The sequence below is a fragment of the Natator depressus genome, chromosome 1 (genome assembly GCF_965152275.1).
Source record: "Natator depressus isolate rNatDep1 chromosome 1, rNatDep2.hap1, whole genome shotgun sequence".
In the NCBI taxonomy this organism is placed as follows: Eukaryota; Metazoa; Chordata; order Testudines; family Cheloniidae; genus Natator; species Natator depressus.
In genome coordinates, this window is record NC_134234.1 from 283012279 (window position 1) to 283031216 (window position 18938).

The 18938-nt window shown below is 40.5% G+C and overlaps 1 protein-coding gene across 3 annotated transcripts in view; it reads right to left on the reverse strand.

Moving 5' to 3' along the window:
• RAB3IP (RAB3A interacting protein) overlaps positions 1-18938 on the reverse strand; it is a 51435-nt gene that overhangs the window by 24895 nt on the left and 7602 nt on the right. Inside the window, exons 2-4 of one of the 3 annotated variants that reach the window (XM_074942061.1) lie at positions 8176-8451; positions 7685-7946; positions 689-784 (exon numbers count right to left, since the gene is read on the reverse strand). In XM_074942061.1, the coding sequence (XP_074798162.1) occupies positions 689-784; positions 7685-7946; positions 8176-8451 (634 nt within the window). Of the gene's footprint in view, positions 1-688; positions 785-3687; positions 3799-7684; positions 7947-8175; positions 8452-18938 lie in introns of those variants that run through there. The other 2 variants (XM_074942064.1, XM_074942062.1) reach the window with 2 other exon arrangements.

The window sequence follows — 18938 nt, forward strand, 5'->3', positions numbered from 1 at the left end:
ATGCCTCTGAACTCAATTTTTTTTAAAATACTAGTCATCAGTATGCTGCCTCCTTTAAGTATAAATATATCTTTAAAATGGTTTCCTGAGATGGCACAAATTCATTCTCGCTATGATAACTATCCTTATCTTAACTTTAGAGATCCCCTTTGATATCTATGCTTCTAATTGTACAACCAGATTCTATTTTGACTGATTACACAAATGTGCATAAATAACTGTGTATATTTAATAGGTTTATTTCAAAGTTTTGGGGAGCAATGCACCTGGCCCCAAATCTAAAAGCTGGAAGCATGATAAGTTATTCATTTTTATGTCCCCCTCATTGTGGCCCCAAATTTACTTCTTTTTTATGCAATCTTCTAGACAGATAATCTGACTGACAGAAAATGGTTATACAAAAGAGAAGAACGACACATTTTAAGCTTTCTGGTCTATTTTTTCTTACATCCCTCATTTTGGGTGCAGTAGGCAGACTAACAAGGCTAATGAGGTGTCTCTCTCTCTCATACATGTAAAGCTATATGATTTCTTGCTCTCAAGTCTCCACTTCAACAGGCCCAAGCCTTGAGACCACAAATTCTTTTACAAGCTGGATTTTTCTGTATCAGAGTACAATGTACTGATGCTACATAACACACCTTGCCCAGTCTCCTTTAATTATATCACAGCAATGACTCAAACAAACCTCAAATAGACTAGCTGTAAGTTCTTCCAATTCCTGTCCAAGTTGATCTCGCACTTTAGAAAGTCTTTCACATTCTTCATCTTTTAATTTCAGCTCCTACGGAAAATTGAAAATTATTTATTCTAACTTAATGTAGTAGTCTGTGGGCTTCTAAAGCTCTGCCACAAGTAAATCAGTGCAACAGATAACCTTTGCTAAATAAAACCTTTCAAAACATTGATCTTAACACTAGAGGCAACAACATTAATGCTGTATATGTATACCTAGTACTTCCTTCTATATGGCAACCTGTCAGGCTGATCTAAAAATACAACTAAGCTAAATGTGTGTTTCCAAAATTCTCTGAAGTACAAAGGCTTCTTTCCTGAAATATAGAAGACCACATTCACTGAAACAGAATATATAAAAGAATTCTATAAGTTTGGTAATTTCATAAGTTTTGTATTGTGACAATGTGAATACTGCTTTCACTAGTGCTTGATATAGCCATATAGCCAATATACACCTTCCAAAATTTTAATTTTATTTTAAAGCAATAATGTTTTATTTTCTTTTCCTTTAAAGAAAAACATTTGTCTGAAGAAGAGTCCCAGTTCACAGAATCTTTTTTATATATTTTTTAATATAAAGTTTTGTCTCCAGAGAGCCTCCTTACAGTACAGCTCTAGCTAACTCCAAAACAGCACTCTAGTTATATCCCTGCTCCTTGTAAAGGCAGCAATATGCAGTCAAATCAAATCAGTTTAATCATTAAAGCTTGGGGACTGGGTAGCTTAATCTCATTTACACTAAGACCCCTATCAGGCCCCTTTACACTGCCAGAACATTGTAAAGTGGGCATAAATTACATTTACTCCGACTTTAAGGTCTTACCACTGAGCAAAGCAGCGTAAAGAAGTCTTTGTGTAAATGGTAATATGGTCCAAGATTTCTTGAATATATTTTAAAAATGGAAGGAAAAGCTCAGAAGAGTCTTCCTATTGCCAGTCCTTCCTGACATTAGAATGCTGCATACAGTTAGGAACAGTGGCAGCTGGAGCCCAAAACCAGTGATAGTGCTGCAGGTGGCAACCTCCCAGAGTGCCCAGGTTGATCATGTTTTCAAAGTGAAAAACTGAAACACTGGGGTTTGGAGTATTGTGACAGGTATAAGGGAGGTTGGTGAGGAAGTGGGAAGAAAAGAGGACGGGGGGGCACTCTGGTCTTTCCCCCCACTGCTTGGCCCTTTCAAAATGAAAACCTGGGACCTTTTACAAGAAAGGGCAGGGTGGGAGAAAACAGTATTGCGCCACTTTAATGCCTTTGGTGTTGTCTTTGTCACAACCTCTCCTCTTTCAATCCAATTCTTATCTACCATTCCTCACATACACCAACTCATTAACCAATTGACTCTCAATTCCCCTTGCACTCATCTGTGCCAACCAAACTCATCCCCCTTCCAGCTCACAGCCTGCCAGAGTACATCAGCTCCCTCCAAGCCAACTCCCACCAACTCAGAAGCACCTCCACATACAGCCCCACACAACAATTTATCTCCGTAGTCAAGAAGCCCTCATCTTCCTGCTTAACCTGCAATAGCTCAGAACTACCCCCCACCTCAGCTCTAAGCTCTCTTCTATCCAAGACTCCAGGTTCAGAATTCTTTTCCCTTCTACTTGACATCCAACACCACCACCACGCTCAGAAATCCTTCCACTCCACTTGTTGATGGATCTGGAAAAGCAGAAGAGGCAGCAGGGAGGGTGTGCATGTGATCTGAAACAGCTCTACGGATGCCTGTATTCCCTACTTATTACTGCCTCCCTCTGCTGCCCTCAGTCCATGTTACCTCTAGCTAGACTACCTCATTGGAAGCCACTTTTACTGAAGCCTCCAGGTGCCCCACTAAGTTTCCAAATGGCAGCATGTAACACTGTACTCCACAGTACATCACATTACATACGGGAGACATTTTTGGTGGGGCTTACACTCAGTAGGCTCGAATCATCAGCTCACTCTACTCATGACACTCAATGAAAGCAATAAAATAGCACCACTGAATACACAGTAATGTGGGATTTTTTTAGATATTTAAAAATGGAGAAGCCATCACTGTTTCTGAATTCTCAGGTTACAGCTTTAGGTCTTAGCACCCTGCATTCCCCAGTGGGACATGAGGCTACAGCCACTCCACTGTGATGTAGAACTCAGCCACTCACAATTTTGTCACTACCACAATAGAATACTCTAATACACTCTACTTAAAACTTCCCTTGAAAGTCACCCAGAATATTCAGCTGCCCAACCGCCAACCCTCGCACTTCCTTGGGGGAAGAAATCACTATGAAGACATAGAACCAATGTCCAAACTCTGCATTGGCTTCCTGTACAGTTCTGGATGCAACTGCAGGTGTTCCCAATTGTCTTCAAAAGCTTAAACACCCTAGGACATAGTCATGAGAAACCACATCTCACTTTGTAGCATCAAATTGAGCTCTTAGTCTCAATTCCTAGAATAACATCAGCAGCAAAATTTTCTAATATCCTGCTTTTGGACAACTAAAGTTTGACAAGCCTCAGGGCACAGTTATAGGTCCACCTAGGTTGGAATTTGTAGATTTTTTAATTTAATTTGGGAGTTGTGTTTATTTTGGGTTTGTTTGTGTGAAAGTTTCATTTTCTGCTTTTCCGATCTGCAGCCTTTTAACTTTTTTGAAAGATTGTATTTCAAGAGGTACTATGTATGCAAAGGCACAGCAATGAAGATATATCTCCCAACTAAATATATATTGTTCCATACACAAGCAGCTAGCTTTCCCAAAGAGAATGCTGTAGAAAAATGAAAGAGGCTAGGGAGGGAGACAAATGCATATCTTGTGGTGGGAGAACAGAAAGAAAGAGAAAAAAGAAGAGGAAGACCATGGAAATAAAAAGGAGAGAAAAAAAGTACAATAAAGGAATTAAACAGAAAAATAAACCCAAGGGAAGACAACACTGAAGGTCAGCAAGTTTATATTTACTCATGTTCCTTTTTGTTTAACTGTATTTCTCGAGGAAAAAGTAGGGGAGTTGAAGAAGGGAAAAGGCAGGTTTTGATCCAGGAGTGGTGAATATTCAGGCCTCGTATGTTTCTACAATGGAGAGGGAACATACCAGCACTTAGTTTTCAACTTCACTGTTTGTAAAGGAAACATTACATGCATCAGTAAATCTCAAAAGGAAGTTAAAATAACATTAGGTCAAGCATTATCTTCAAGTCACATTGAAAGGTAAAACTAGTTTTGCCCACTTTAAAACCTTTAAAGTGACAGAATTAACATATAAAAATATTGTGGTTTAGATACATGGATTTTTTTTTTTTTTTAACTGTTCAGCTTGTGGTGATTGGAAAGACTGCCTTTTTAAGATTCAGTGTAGGCTGCCAAAGTAAATCAGACTTGTAGTGTAAACTTAAACAATAAAATTGTCCAAGCAGGAGTTCAGTTTTGGCTACTGAAACATAACAAAAAAAGCAGAGGACACCATACATAGCCTATTGCTTTTAGAAGTTTGGCTAGACATGTCAAATCTTAAATCCTGTTGGGCAAGTTTCCAGGCTGTTATTTAGGAGGAATATCATACACTATATATATTATATTGTCAAACAAGCTACATATTTTGGGTTGATGTGCTTTAAAAGTAAAGATATCTAGGCAGATGCTTAAGGCTCTCATGTCTGAAGCTGTTACTGAAGACTTAGCTAAACTCAGCTGTGAGTAATGAGAAATAAAAAGCACAAGCCGAGACAGCTGGTTTAGAGGAACTCCCCACCTGGCTACTTCAAAAAAAAAAAAAAAAAAGTTAAGCTACTTGGAAAAAATCAACTATTTTAAACCTGAAAACTCACAAAATTACTATGGAATTATTTCACCCAAACTTTTAACCTGCATGCAAAAACAAAAGTCAAAAATAGCCTCCCTATGCAGATAGATAGCAATGGTAGTGCTTTTATTTCCTGACTAGATCCTCATGAACAAAAGTTTTAATATAGTGCCACATATATACAACTGAAAGTACGTCAGCATGGTCCACCAGCATCTGCACTTCACCTTTAATTGCTTAAGGACCAAGAGGTTTGCTCTCAGCACTTATCTGTTTATGGGAAGTCTGGTTTTCCTTGAAATGCCACAACATAATCAGATATTCCAGATAAGCTCCCAACAAAAGACAATTTTGAGATGCCAATTACTTAAAATGGTGAACAAACAAAAGGAACTCCCTTGAAGCCACTCTCTTGCACTCTTCAACAGGTCACGGAATGCTGTACATCAAGACATGGTCACTATTCATCTGGATGACATCTAAATGTGGTTGGCTCATTTTTCTTAACCACTTTTCACAAACACCTCAATCTGAGGTTGGCAGATAAAATAATATAAGTGCATAAAGACATGAGTGGAAAAGGTCTTAGGTACAAGTGTACTGAGTCAGTGAAACGAGTCTTGAAATGACCATGCTTGGCTAACCGTCATCTGAGTTTCTTGATATTTGCTTTAATGAAGGAATATAGCTGATGAGTTGCAAACTTGAACAGCTCACACAAAAGACACCATTGTGGGTTGAAGTGAAAGTTTACTTTCACTGACTGACCCCATGTCCCTGTTATCTTCAATGTGAAGTTGACGAAACTGAGTCAACTCAAGTTTTCTGACTACAAGACTGCTTTTTTGCATTGGTTCACCTGAGCCTGTCTTGGCTAACATCTGGATATGCTGCAAAATGGTTACTTTATTTTAAGAAGGCTTTTGGGAAAGGGTGGGTTTGAGGTTTATATAATTCTTATTATACTTGCTGGTGACTGTTTATCTGTCATGGTGGGATGGGCAGTCCTTTATATTGCTATATGTATTTTTTTATTTATGGAATGCACACTCACAGCACTAAATTGGTACCAGAGACATTTAAATCTAAAGACAGATACAGTCTAGTTCCAATAAATAACTAGAGAGCTTTAATCAACCTTCCTACCAACTCCAACACTCTTATCAGAAGATAGCCACTAGAAATAAGATTAAGGATTAGAAAGAGAAAGTGGAAACAGCAGGAATAAGCTCAAAAGGAGGTTCACAAAGAGCTCAGACAAAATTAAGTTTGCAAGAGGGAAATTCTGTGGACAGGAGAATGCTTTAGGATATCTGAATTCAAGAAATGCCTAGAATAAAGGTGAATGAAATCCTGGCTCTTATGTCAGACCCAAACTTTCCCACAATCTTATGATAAGCTTTGGATGTGGTGGCTCATCTAGACTGAAGCAGAGTAAGCATACCTGTCACTGAGACCCCCAGAACTTCTAGGGTATTTCCTTTTTACAACTTTGCCGATGGTGCCAAGCATCTTGAGAAGTGACTAAAGTGTGTGGCCTCTCTGAGGGAATAAGTGGGTTTTCCACCACCATCCAAATCATTAGCATAACAGATTTTCTAGGCCCAGAAACACTATCAGTGTAGTACATGCCCTGTTCCCTCTGATATCTTTCTGAGAACTCTGTCCAGCAGTGAGAGACAAAAGGCATATTCAAATACATACATGAATATTGGACCCCATTAGGCAGATAGCCTTATCTGGGAAGTTTGAAATTGGGAAACTAATGTCAACCTATCTCAGATTTTCTGGTTGTTCTCATGGTGACAATACCAGGGCTATGTCAAGTTGTTTAGGTAACCCTAGCTATGCATTTGTGTACTTTGAAGTGTTTGGGGTTTTTCTGTAAAGTGGAACTTTAAACTTAGAAAACTACAATGAATTGAGAACTGGTTAGTGACAGTGATTGACTTTCCCCAAAAACTTAACCACAGTTGTTTTTTGGTTTTGTTTTGTTTGCCAAATTACAACAAAATAAAACAGTATAGCAAAGACTTGAAAGTTGGCAAAGAGTGATTATTTTAGTGGAAAAATATCAATATCAGGAACAATATGAGAACCCACATTTAAAATTTACATTGACCATCATAATGAAGGGGTAAAGTCAGCCATGACAGAATTAATGACAACATCCAACACTGAGGGAGGGAAAGCATTCAGGAAGACTGATCCAAACATGTGGCAAGATGGGGTTAAATACAAATAAATGTGGAGAGAGGGAAAAGACAGCACATCTACAAACTGGGTAACATCCACCAGGAAACTAGCAATTCTAAGAAAGACGAAGTGGTGTTAACACAATAAATAATAATGCTTTGCATTTATATAGCACACCTTCCATCCAAGGAAGGCAAAGCGCTTTACAAATACTAATGAATTACACCTCTGCACATTGCATGGTAAAAAAGTATTACTTCCATTTTACAGATAAAGGAACACAAGAGGAGTTTAAGGGACTTGCTCTGGGTTACATGTCAGTTTGCGGAAAGAACAAGAAATAAAACCAGATGTTTTGGTTCCCAGTCACACGCTTTAACAACAAAGCTATTCTATCTGACAGAAGACAGCATTCCATTCGAAGTATGACATACTGGTACAGTGAAGAGTGCCACTGATGTTCATATTTCTTCTTTCATATACATTCATTCCTATTATACATCATTGTAGTATGTGAACACCTGTATATAAAAATATTTCTATTTTGTATGGCATCTGCTACATTTATGTAGTATGGGAGAGAGAAGCCTCAAGAGGTACATCATCAGTGTCTATAAACATCTACAAGGTAACACCAGAACAGAAGGGAATTATTCTTATTATCAGAAGGGAGAAACGGCCTAAGTTTAAGGAAAGAAAATGTTTTAATTTAGACATTACAGAAAACGTTTTTCATAACAAGAAGAATCAATACCTGAAAACTCTACCAGAGGAGGTTTGAGTCATTATCACTGCAGATATTCGGGATCAGGTTACATAAAATAATGATGTAGTGATAATCCTCCAAAACATGGGGGACCCAGACTATTTTGACTTCTGACCCATCTATAAGTTTGACAGTACAAACCTCTCTATTCTGCAAGCAAAAATCATTAGAGAATACAATAAAACAAATCTTACCCTCTGAGCTTTTGCAAGTTCTTCTTTCAATCTCTCATAGCCTTTCTCTCTTACTTCCAGTACAGATGGGCTCCGTAAGTGAGACAGACTGTCTGTACTCAGCCCAAAAATATCTTCATTCCCTTCGGAAACATCCGTTAGTGTAGCACCCTGCAAAAACTCTCTCTCTGCATTATTGCTCTCCTTTCTGGAACTACTGTGTTTGGATGACCCACTCTGGGGTCCAGAGGTAGAACAAGGAACCGTGTCTGTAACATTGATGCTGGAAAGAAATGACATTTCTTTATTTAAATAAGAACACACACTAAGAGGAATAAAACTTTTAGAAATGTCAGTTTTGCTGTTAAATGTGCCACTATAAGCATAACTTAACATAGGATGTTAAAGATATTCATAATGTTTTTACTAAAGACATGCTATGTAAACCATTTAAATAAATTAACAAGATTTGCATTTAAATAAATCAGATATGTTAATCATCAATAACCTACTTGATGCCTGATGTTTCCCCACAATTTAGGTGCCTTGGAGATGAATAAACAGGTTGTGTGGGAAGGTCAAAAACATTTAATGCATTGGGTTGGATAGGTGTAGAGCACACAGCAGAAGGATGTGGGCGGTAGATTACGCTGGGTGAGGTAGTTGGTTCTTGAGTCCCTGGCTCACACACTCCAAGAAGATCTGGTGTAGTGGGAGAAGCTAGGTTCACTTCATGAAAGCCTTCCAATGGGTCACTGGCCATAATAAAAGCCTCATCATATGAAACCCTGAATTAAACAAGCAAATTATTAGAATGGTTAGTAAAGAATACATTTATATATTACATTATTAACTTCAAATGCAAGCAACCCATTCTTACTCAAACACTGGACAGCATGGCTGATGAAGCAGGGGGCTTAGGACTAAGCTTTAGGTGCCTGTTTACCAGAGTGATGGGAACTGAATGTATTGTGATAAATGTGTGTTCTGTTTTATACAATGAAGTCAGCGTGCACTAGATTACAGGTGTCTTGTAAAGCTACACAAATGTGCCGAACACATGGGTTGTGTGTAGTGGAGGAGGGAACAGAAGTTACAGGAGAAAAATGGAAGTTTTAGGTAAAACCTCTCTTCTACCTTAGAGACTAACTAATTTAGTCTCTAAGGTGCCACAAGTACTCCTTTTCTTTTTGCGAATACAGACTAACACGGCTGTTACTCTGAAACCTCTCTTCTACCCTAGATCAGTACTCTTTTGATCTCAATAAAAAAGAGACACAGAAAAGAACATAAGAAAGCTCATATTCCAGTGTGTGAAGTATTTCCAATCAGTGTATCTGTAAATAAGTCTCCCAAAGTTTTATGGTTTGTTAAACTAGAGGCCTGTTCCTGAAATAGCTCACTCAAGCGGCAAAAACAGTAAATGGGACTACTCAGACAGATGAGCCCTTAAATTTATATCTTTAGCATATTATATCAACCCAAAGATACACAAAATAGTAATACTATGAAGTAGTAAAATACTAATAAAACTGCCATGCACAAATCTCTGCATTTTCCCCATATTCACCATAAGGTGAAAATTCACTATTTTGAATTGACAAGGTTCTAACACAATTTCTTTGTTTTCAGCATAAAATCAGGGAGACTATGTGCCCTTGACGACCAGATAACTCCAAATTTACAGAAATTTCACATGACATTCAAACCCTTTGTAAAAGTCAGGATTCTACATTTCAGGGTTCAATTTGGAGACTTGAGGGGCAAATTAAGTACCAAGTACTTACATGACCACCTCTGAAAGTGGTGGCAATGCAAACAGGTTTTTCCATTGTTTAGAAGTATAAATAAATGCAATATAAATATAAAGTATGTCTCTTCATGTAGCTGCATAGTACCATGAGAGAGAATTACAGCATTTAAACAAACAGACATGTATGGCATTTTACAGACAAAAATCTGCTCTGAGCTTACAATTTAAAAAGACATAGCACCGCAAATTATGACAAAGGTTGGTGCAAGAGAGGAGGTATGCAGAGATGAGGTTTAAAACAGTCAGAGATCATGTGATATACTTACTATTACATTTGCAGCCCGTTTGTGAATTTTTAAAAATACTTATTACAATGTAGGGACAGTGTCCAGGGTGGAGATCAGCAATTTGCATTTGCAGTAATTTAGTAACTGCATCCCTTTTTTGGTCCATTTAATAAAACAAACTGTTTTCTACTGCCAGTATTGTATTTGACTGGATACATGTACATCAATAATTATTTCCTAATGCGACTAGCTATTTAAATACATTGCCAGGTAAGGTTTCGCCCCCCCCCCCCAAAAAAACCACACACACCCCAAAACCCTAAAATGTTCCTACACCTGAACACAATGGCTTCACTGTGCTGTTTCTGTGTTAAGTATGCCCTTGCTACTTCACAGAAATGTTTTGCAGGAAATCCCAGAAAATGCACAGTAAGGACCATGTATGGCTTAAAAGGGACCCTCTTTCCATTCCTGTTTTCTGTAGAAATGTGTTATTCAGAACTACCTACAACAGTAGTATCTCCTCCAGTTGCACAGTGTTTCTTCTGTAAGCAGAGTAAACTCTAAATCTACAGCTTCTCTACTGAACCACAAACATGAGCAGCTTAATTTTAAGTTTCCATGTAAGCAATTTCTTTGGCAAGAGAATCTTATTTTTTCTATACCTGTGCTTAACTATCATAAAATATTCCATTAATGTACTTTTGAGGATAAAGCCTGTTAGATTCACAAATGAAAAGATGGATGGGAGCAGGCTGACAAAAGTACAGACCACTTCTTCAAAGTTAAACTTCAACAATATGTTTTCAGCTTCCCTCTACTGCAATCACTAGAGTGAAAGTGGATTTTTTTTTAAAACATTTTAGAAGCTCAAACATAGGGACTAAAAAACTGCCCCTGCAGCTATACAAAGGAACTTACTAGACCAGTTGAAAAATGTCCACAACATACCCAAAGCCACTGCCTCCCACCCTGATAAGTCAATTCAATTTCTCCTACTCATCCCACCACTTCACAGTTCAGTTCCCCCTTTCCTCAATAAGCCAATCTAAACTTTCCACAATCACATTCTCATTCTCTGCCTCCCCACTTCTCCTTTGCATCCCAATTTCTTCACTGAGAAGAAAAAGCAGGGAGGCAAGTCCTCTGCATGACTGAAAGGGAGAACAATTGCCTGAATGACATGCCTTTTACATGCCCAACTAGCAGACAAGTGGAGAATATGGCCTAGGAAGTAAAATGGGAGCAAAAATCCTGCCAGTTCTTCTGTACGTCAATCCCTTTGCTCCGTGACTCCCATTTCATCAAAAGTATGAAAAACTTTAATGTGAAGGAACTATCATCACACATACCAGCAGATAGGTAAAAACTGCCAGCTCTCCAAGATTTTCTGGACAGGTGATCAGTGCAGCGAGCATATAAAGAGGCTGAAGAGTGAGTGCCAGAAGACCAGGGACAATAACTGCACCTCAGGCAACTCACCAACAACATGCCCATTTTGTGATGTCTTTGACCAGGTCCTGGGCACTGCATTCAGCAGGAAGCCAACCGTGCTTCATAATGACCTGGTCAGCCGGGATGGTACCCCATTGGCCCTTGAATCCAGCCTGGGGAACTGCTGGGAGCCAGCAGCAGGCTCCAAGTCAGGAGCATGAAGTGACTCCAGAGCAGACAGTGGATCAGGACCAATAACAAATTCTCAGTCCCTACTCAAAAGAGCTGTTTGACACTGCCCCGTCCCACTCCACCCATGAGGAACAGCCAGCTGCCAAGCCTGCAGAGAATCCGGTGGAGACAGAAGCCACTCCAGAGCCTGGTAAGTGTATGACTCAAAAGTTTATTATTACAGTAATGGGAGAGAAGCAAAAATGGTAAGCCCTGGCTACCAACATTTGGCCACTAGTGGCCAATATCACACCACCTAGGCGTCCCCTCTCCCTTTTCCCTTTCCTCCCACCATGTGGAGTTCAAAATAGTGACTTGGAATTTCAAACATTCATAAACAGCTGTAAAGATTATTTTAACTGTTAAGTCACAGAGGTTTGCTAGGGTCACTCTTGTTTTCTTTTCATTATTTAGAAATTTGCCACTCTGCAATCACGTCTCCTGGGTCTATGCAGCCACCTGTAATTAGTGAACTGCGTGTGTGTGTTTGGGAAACAGTATTCTATTTCCAGATCTAGTCCATTTCAGTTAGAGGTAATCCATGCAATTCTGCAGGTCACAAAATCATTTCTCCAAAGTACGAGTGTGGTGGCAGTTTTTTCCCAGAACCGTGCTGGGTGCGGTATGGAGTAAAGTTGCAGATTTCAATGCGTTTGTATGCAGCAACAACAGGATAATTCATATTAATTCTCTCATGAATTCTGACCCAATCCTGGCTGCTGATAGCTACAAACTTTTCTTGAAGCAGGAACTCCAGATAGTCACATTGCAGATAGGGGTGTATTTTTCAGGCCCCCCCCCATATAGCTGACTAGCCCACTCCACTAAAATGTGCAGTTCAGTTACTATTCATTTGAATACTCCAGCTGCATACACTGCAAGTTTCCCTCCAGCAGCTTGGAATAACATCTCCCACTGCCAGTGGGGCACCACAAGAACAGGTAAGTCTTCCAAAATATGAAAGGCCTGAAATGAGAGAGAAAGCCTTTGGCAGCAAGGGCACTATACACGCCCCTCCTCCCCACCCCCAACTCCAAATGGTAATTAGTTATGAAATTTTCATGTAACAGAATACAGGTTATAATTCTAAAATTACCATGGTCTCTGCCCTTCTATAACGGCAATTAACAAGGCTGTGTGCAGAGACAGTGTGAGGACTGAAGCATCCCCTTCACAATGTGTGTTGGTTCACTTTAGAACTGTTACATTTTATGTCCTGGAAATTTCACAATAATTCTGTCCTGCTCTACTGAACTACTTTAGACAATGACCCTCTGTTTCTTGTCCTATTTCAGGACCCTCAATCTACACTGCTTGGTGTTCTTCAGGAACTCGAACCCTGACCCCTTGTACCTGCACAGACTGTTCCAAGAGGAAGCATTTCCGTGATGAAATGGTTTACTAAGACATGTTTACAAATAAGGCATGTTATGATGCCAAGAAAGTTTGTCGCTGCCATTGCATCACATTACACAATCATGATTTGCGATAATAAAACTGAAAACATGTTCAACCTAGTGACAGAGGATGTGGAAAAAGCTAATGTGCTCAATGCTTTTTTTGCCTCTGTCTTCACTAACAAGGACAGCTCCCAGACTGCTGCGCTGGGCATCGCAACATGGGGAGTAGATGGCCAGCCCTCTGTGGAGAAAGAGGTGGTTAGGGACTATTTAGAAAAGCTGGACGTGCACAAGTCCATGGGGCCGGACGAGTTGCATCCGAGAGTGCTAAAGGAATTGGCGGCTGTGATTGTAGAGCCATTGGCCATTATCTTTGAAAACTCGTGGCGAACGGGGGAAGTCCCAGATGACTGGAAAAAGGCTAATGTAGTGCCAATCTTTAAAAAAGGGAAGAAGGAGGATCCTGGGAACTACAGGCCAGTCAGCCTCACTTCAGTCGCTGGAAAAATCATGGAGCAGGTCTTCAAGGAATCAATCCTGAAGCACTTACACAAGAGGAAAGTGATCAGGAACAGTCAGCATGGATTCACCAAGGGAAGGTCATGCCTGACTAATCTAATCGCCTTCTATGATGAGATTACTGATTCTGTGGATGAAGGGAAAGCAGTGGATGCATTGTTTCTTGACTTTAGCAAAGCTTTTGACACGGTCTCCCACAGTATTCTTGTCAGCAAGTTAAAGAAGTATGGGCTGGATGAATGTACTATAAGGTGGGTAGAAAGCTGGCTAGATTGTCGGGCTCAACGGGTAGTGATCAATGGCTCCATGTCTAGTTGGCAGCCGGTGTCAAGTGGAGTGCCCCAGGGGTCGGTCCTGGGGCCGGTTTTGTTCAATATCTTCATAAATGATCTGGAGGATGGTGTGGATTGCACTCTTAGCAAATTTGCGGATGATACTAAACTGGGAGGAGTGGTAGATACGTTGGAGGGCAGAGATAGGATACAGAGGGACCTAGACAAATTGGAGGATTGGGCCAAAAGAAACCTGATGAGGTTCAATAAGGATAAGTGCAGGGTCCTGCACTTAGGACGGAAGAACCCAATGCACTGCTACAGACTAGGGACCGAATGGCTAGGCAGCAGTTCTGCGGAAAAGGACTTAGGGGTTACAGTGGACGAGAAGCTGGATATGAGTCAGCAGTGTGCCCTTGTTGCCAAGAAGGCCAATGGCATTTTGGGATGTATAAGTAGGGGCATAGCGAGCAGATCGAGGGACGTGATCGTTCCCCTCTATTCGACATTGGTGAGGCCTCATCTGGAGTACTGTGTCCAGTTTTGGGCCCCACACTACAAGAAGGATGTGGATAAACTGGAGAGAGTCCAGCGAAGGGCAACAAAAATGATTAGGGGTCTGGAACACATGACTTATGAGGAGAGGCTGAGGGAATTGTTTAGTCTGCAGAAGAGAAGAATGAGGGGGGATTTGATAGCTGCTTTCAACTACCTGAGAGGTGGTTCCAAAGAGGATGGTTCTAGACTATTCTCAGTGGTAGAAGATGACAGGACAAGGAGTAATGGTCTCAAGTTGCAGTGGGGGAGGTTTAGGTTGGATATTAGGAAAAACTTTTTCACTAGGAGGGTGGTGAAACACTGGAATGCGTTACCTAGGGAGGTGGTAGAATCTCCTTCCTTAGAAGTTTTTAAGGTCAGGCTTGACAAAGCCCTGGCTGGGATGATTTAATTGGGGATTGGTCCTGCTTTGAGCAGGGGGTTGGACTAGATGACCTCCTGAGGTCCCTTCCAACCCTGATATTCTATGATTCAGGAGCAATTAAGCATTAGTAAGCAAATGGTATTCCTCTATTTAGGGTTCACAGCAATTCACATTTCTATAAACTCCACCTGTACAGCCATTGTGCCCACTCCAACCAAATTCATTGTTCATCATGTCATTCAGACTTACACTGCATAGCAATCAAGCCCAACCCCCCTGCCAAATACCACCCCTCCAAAATAAGCGAGCCAGTTTTGTCCTACCTGTATGAATGTGCTAGTACTATTCCCCCTCTTCCATAGGGCCATGCAAGTCCATATAGTGAGAATGCAAAGCATTCCTGACTTCTGCTGCCCAGATACAACCAGCTCCCACAGTGGCAACTATACTTTCTGGCTGAGGGTACTGACCCAGTATCCCCTCACTGTCATATATCCATTCAGGGGGAAATGGTTCTCCTCGGATTTGACAAAGGTTGTGAAGAGCACAGCAAGCCATAGTAATTCAAACAGCATTGATGACACTGGCATCCAAATGGGTTTGTAAACACCTTCAATGAGATTTCAATCTGCCAAAAGCACATTCAACAATCATTCTACACCTGCTGAGAGTGTAATTAAACCTTTTTTTTTTTGGCCAAGGCCTCTGAAATCAGGGTATGGTTTCATAAGCCAAGGCAAAAGAGGGTACAATGGGTCCCCCAGAATACAGAAGAACATTGGGGACAGTAACGTCGTTTATGTCAATGTAATTTGGTGTGAATAGCATCCCAGCCTGTCCATGAATGTAGATTCCCAAGTGATGAAGAACTCTGGCATCGTAAATTTTTCCTGTACAACCCAAATTGACATTCATAAATCTGCACCTGTGGTCCACTAATGCCTGCATAACAATGGAGTAGTAACCTTTGAGGCTGAACATGCTCCTTGAGGAGGGCAAACTATGGGCACATGAGTCCCATCAATAGCCCCAGCACAGATCAGAAACCACATTCTCTCAAAGCCAGCAATTACTTCCAGAATATCCAATGTCAGCCACCTTGGGGTAAACCACATGCCTGATGGCCTCAGTTTCCTCTGCCACCACTTTACCCACAGTCAATTTTCCAACCCCAAACTGGTTGGCAATGGACCTGTAGCAGTCTGGGGTAGCCAGCTTCCAGATAGTTATAGCAACCTGCTTCTGGACCAGCCAGGGTGACCTCAGATGTTTCTCTTTACACCAGAGGAAGCTGCTCATAAATCTCCAGAAACGTGGCTTTCTTCATGAAAAAGTTCTGGACACACTGCTGGTCATCCCAGCTGCACATAATGATGTGATCCCACCAGTCTGTGCTTGTGGCCCTGCACTAGAAGTGTCAGTCTACGTAGGGGGCATCAGCAGCTATGCCAATTATACAGAACAGCATCTGCTAGCGAGAGTACTCCTCCTCCTCCTGCAGCTCCACCAGGAAATCCATCAGGTACCTTCGGTGGGACAAAAAAAAAAAAAAAACAACACTGCCGAAATGTCCACCTGCTCCTCCTGGATGCTCTGCCAGTTTTCTGACACAGAAGTGAAAGCACAAGCAAAAGAAGTTCGTCAAAAGGTGCCTCCCTCCATGTTGCTGGCTCCAGTAGCTGGGAGTGCACAGACCAAAATGACTGCTTGGCGGGCTGATCAAACTTCCTGTAACAAGCAGGGCGGGGAGTAAAGTTTTCCCACTGCGTACTACAGTTTTAGGGCTAGAGTAACCACATTTCAGGAGTCTGCTTGGCACTCTGGGATATGATTACTTCGAATCGGGTCTGTTCACTGCAGTCTGGATGCCAGAGCCCTAGGTTCAAGCATGGGTTAGAAAAGTCTTAATGTGAAGTTAAGGAACAGTGTACACTCAAACTCAGGGCTTTCTAACATGGGTCACCTGACTCAAGTCCCACTAACCTTGGGCTTACAGTGGAGCGTAGACATACCTTAAGAGGTTGCTTGCGTCAGTCTGGACACAGACAGAAATAAAGCCCAAATCTTTACAAATAGTTTACCCCATATTCTTTCACCTAACAAGCAAATATAAGTCAAAATATAAGCCAAACTTCTGTGCCTGTCTGTTAACCCTCTTCTTTTCCCCCAATGCTATCCCCACACAAATTTAGAGATCTAGAATATGCACAGTTCGAACAAGGATTTTTCTTACTTTGCACTACACCTTATTTTATTAGATCATCACTAAAACAAGGAAGGACAGTTTAATAAATTGATAAATGTTTTCCAACAGCAAGTCAAATTGTGAATTATCTCAATGGGGACAAAAAGGACAAAACAAGCCAGCATGTTTAACTTATTTATATTTGATATAAACAACGTGAAGTTGAAGCTGCTCAACTGCTAGCCTGAGTCAAAGCAGCAAGTGTCCAAAAAATTGATAAAAAGAAAAGGAGTACTTATGGCACCTTAGAGACTAACCAATTTATCTGAGCATAAGCTTTCGTGAGCTACAGCTCACTTCATCGGATGCATACTGTGGAAAGCGTAGAAGATCTTTTCATATACACACAAAGCATGAAAAAATACCTCCTCCCACCCCACTCTCCTGCTGATAATAGCTTATCTAAAGTGATCACTCTCCTTACAATGTGTATGATAATCAAGGTGGACCATTTCCAGCACAAATCCAGGGTTTAACAAGAACGTCTGGGGGTGGGGGGGGGAGGGGTAAGGAAAAAACAAGGGGAAATAGGTTACCTTGCATAATGACTTAGCCACTCCCAGTCTCTATTCAAGCCTAAGTTAATTGTATCCAATTTGCAAATGAATTCCAATTCAACAGTTTCTCGCTGGAGTCTGGATTTGAAGTTTTTTTGTTGTAATATAGCAACTTTCATGTCTGTAATCGCGTGACAAGAGAGACTGAAGTGTTCTCCGACTGGTTTATGAATGTTATAATTCTTGACATCTGATCTGTGTCCATTTATTCTTTTACGTAGAGACTGTCCAGTTTAACCAATGTACTTGGCAGAGGGGCATTGCTAGCACATGATGGCATATATCACATTGGTGGATGTGCAGGTGAACGAGCCTCTGATAGTGTGGCTGATGTTATTAGGCCCTGTGATGGTGTCCCCTGAATAGATATGTGGGCACAGTTGGCAACGGGCTTTGTTGCAAGGATAGGTTCATTGTAAGGAGAGTGATCACTTTAGATAAGCTATTACCAGCAGGAGAGTGGGGTGGGAGGAGGTATTTTTTCATGCTTTGTGTGTATATAAAAAGATCTTCTACACTTTCCACAGTATGCATCCGATGAAGTGAGCTGTAGCTCACGAAAGCTTATGCTCAAATAAATTGGTTAGTCTCTAAGGTGCCACAAGTACTCCTTTTCTTTTTGCGAATACAGACTAACACGGCTGTTACTCTGAAACCTGTCAAAAAATTGATGGTTCAATGCGAAACAATAGTTAAATCATGCCATATCTTCATTTGGAACCCCCAAAAAGTCATTTTATTCTAAAATATCTAGTACTGACTATGGAGCCTTGCTCAGATCCCTCAGAAGTTTGTCATCACAAGCCCCTGCAGCCAGTCAGAAGCGATCTGCCTAACAGCTTGCTTATAAACCTACAGCCACAACTCTCACTCTTCATTCCATGTATTTCAAAAATTCTAGCTGCAACACTCAGGAGCACCTACAGAACAGCAAAACCCATACACTGTGTTGTTACTATTTAACAGAAAGAAATATAGGAGAGAAGGAAAAAATACCATTTTAATATGCTTTTGGTGAGGGAAAGTCAACTCTAGTTAGCATTTTCAAAAACAAACAAGTGTGTATGTTTAAAAGCACTGTACAATTCTCGCCACACAGTTCTTCTTTTGCATAAGTAATAATGTCTCAGAGAGAATTTGTTAGAACTTGTTTCTGCCAGAGGGTTTTTTATTCTGCACTAAAACTAGTTTTCAATATGCCTGAAATTAGCTCTATATTAGACAGGCATGCTCTTTTCAGTAAGCTACAGAAGCAAGGCTTGAAACACTATTTGGCATAATCAGTAATATTAATATGCTTTTTATGCTCTATCACAAAGAATTGAAGGGGGAATAACTATCTTCAGTATTCTAATGGGCTAATCAAGAATTTGTCTTTTTCTGTGGACTCTGAATAGTCATAAAGGTGGCCTAATTAAGTGCACATACTGTACAATTAAGGTCTTCAAGATTTTGTGATCACTGGTTAATTGTCCAGAACATAAAGGTTAATAAAATGTCTCAGACCTTATCCATACAAGAAAGTTGCATCAATTTAATTTATATAGGTGTTTTAATTAGTTTAAAACCTATATAGGTTTTAGTTAAAATAGTACAAACCCCCCATGTGAACATTCTCATTTCGGTTTAAACCAGGCACTCTCTTCTTTGGTTTA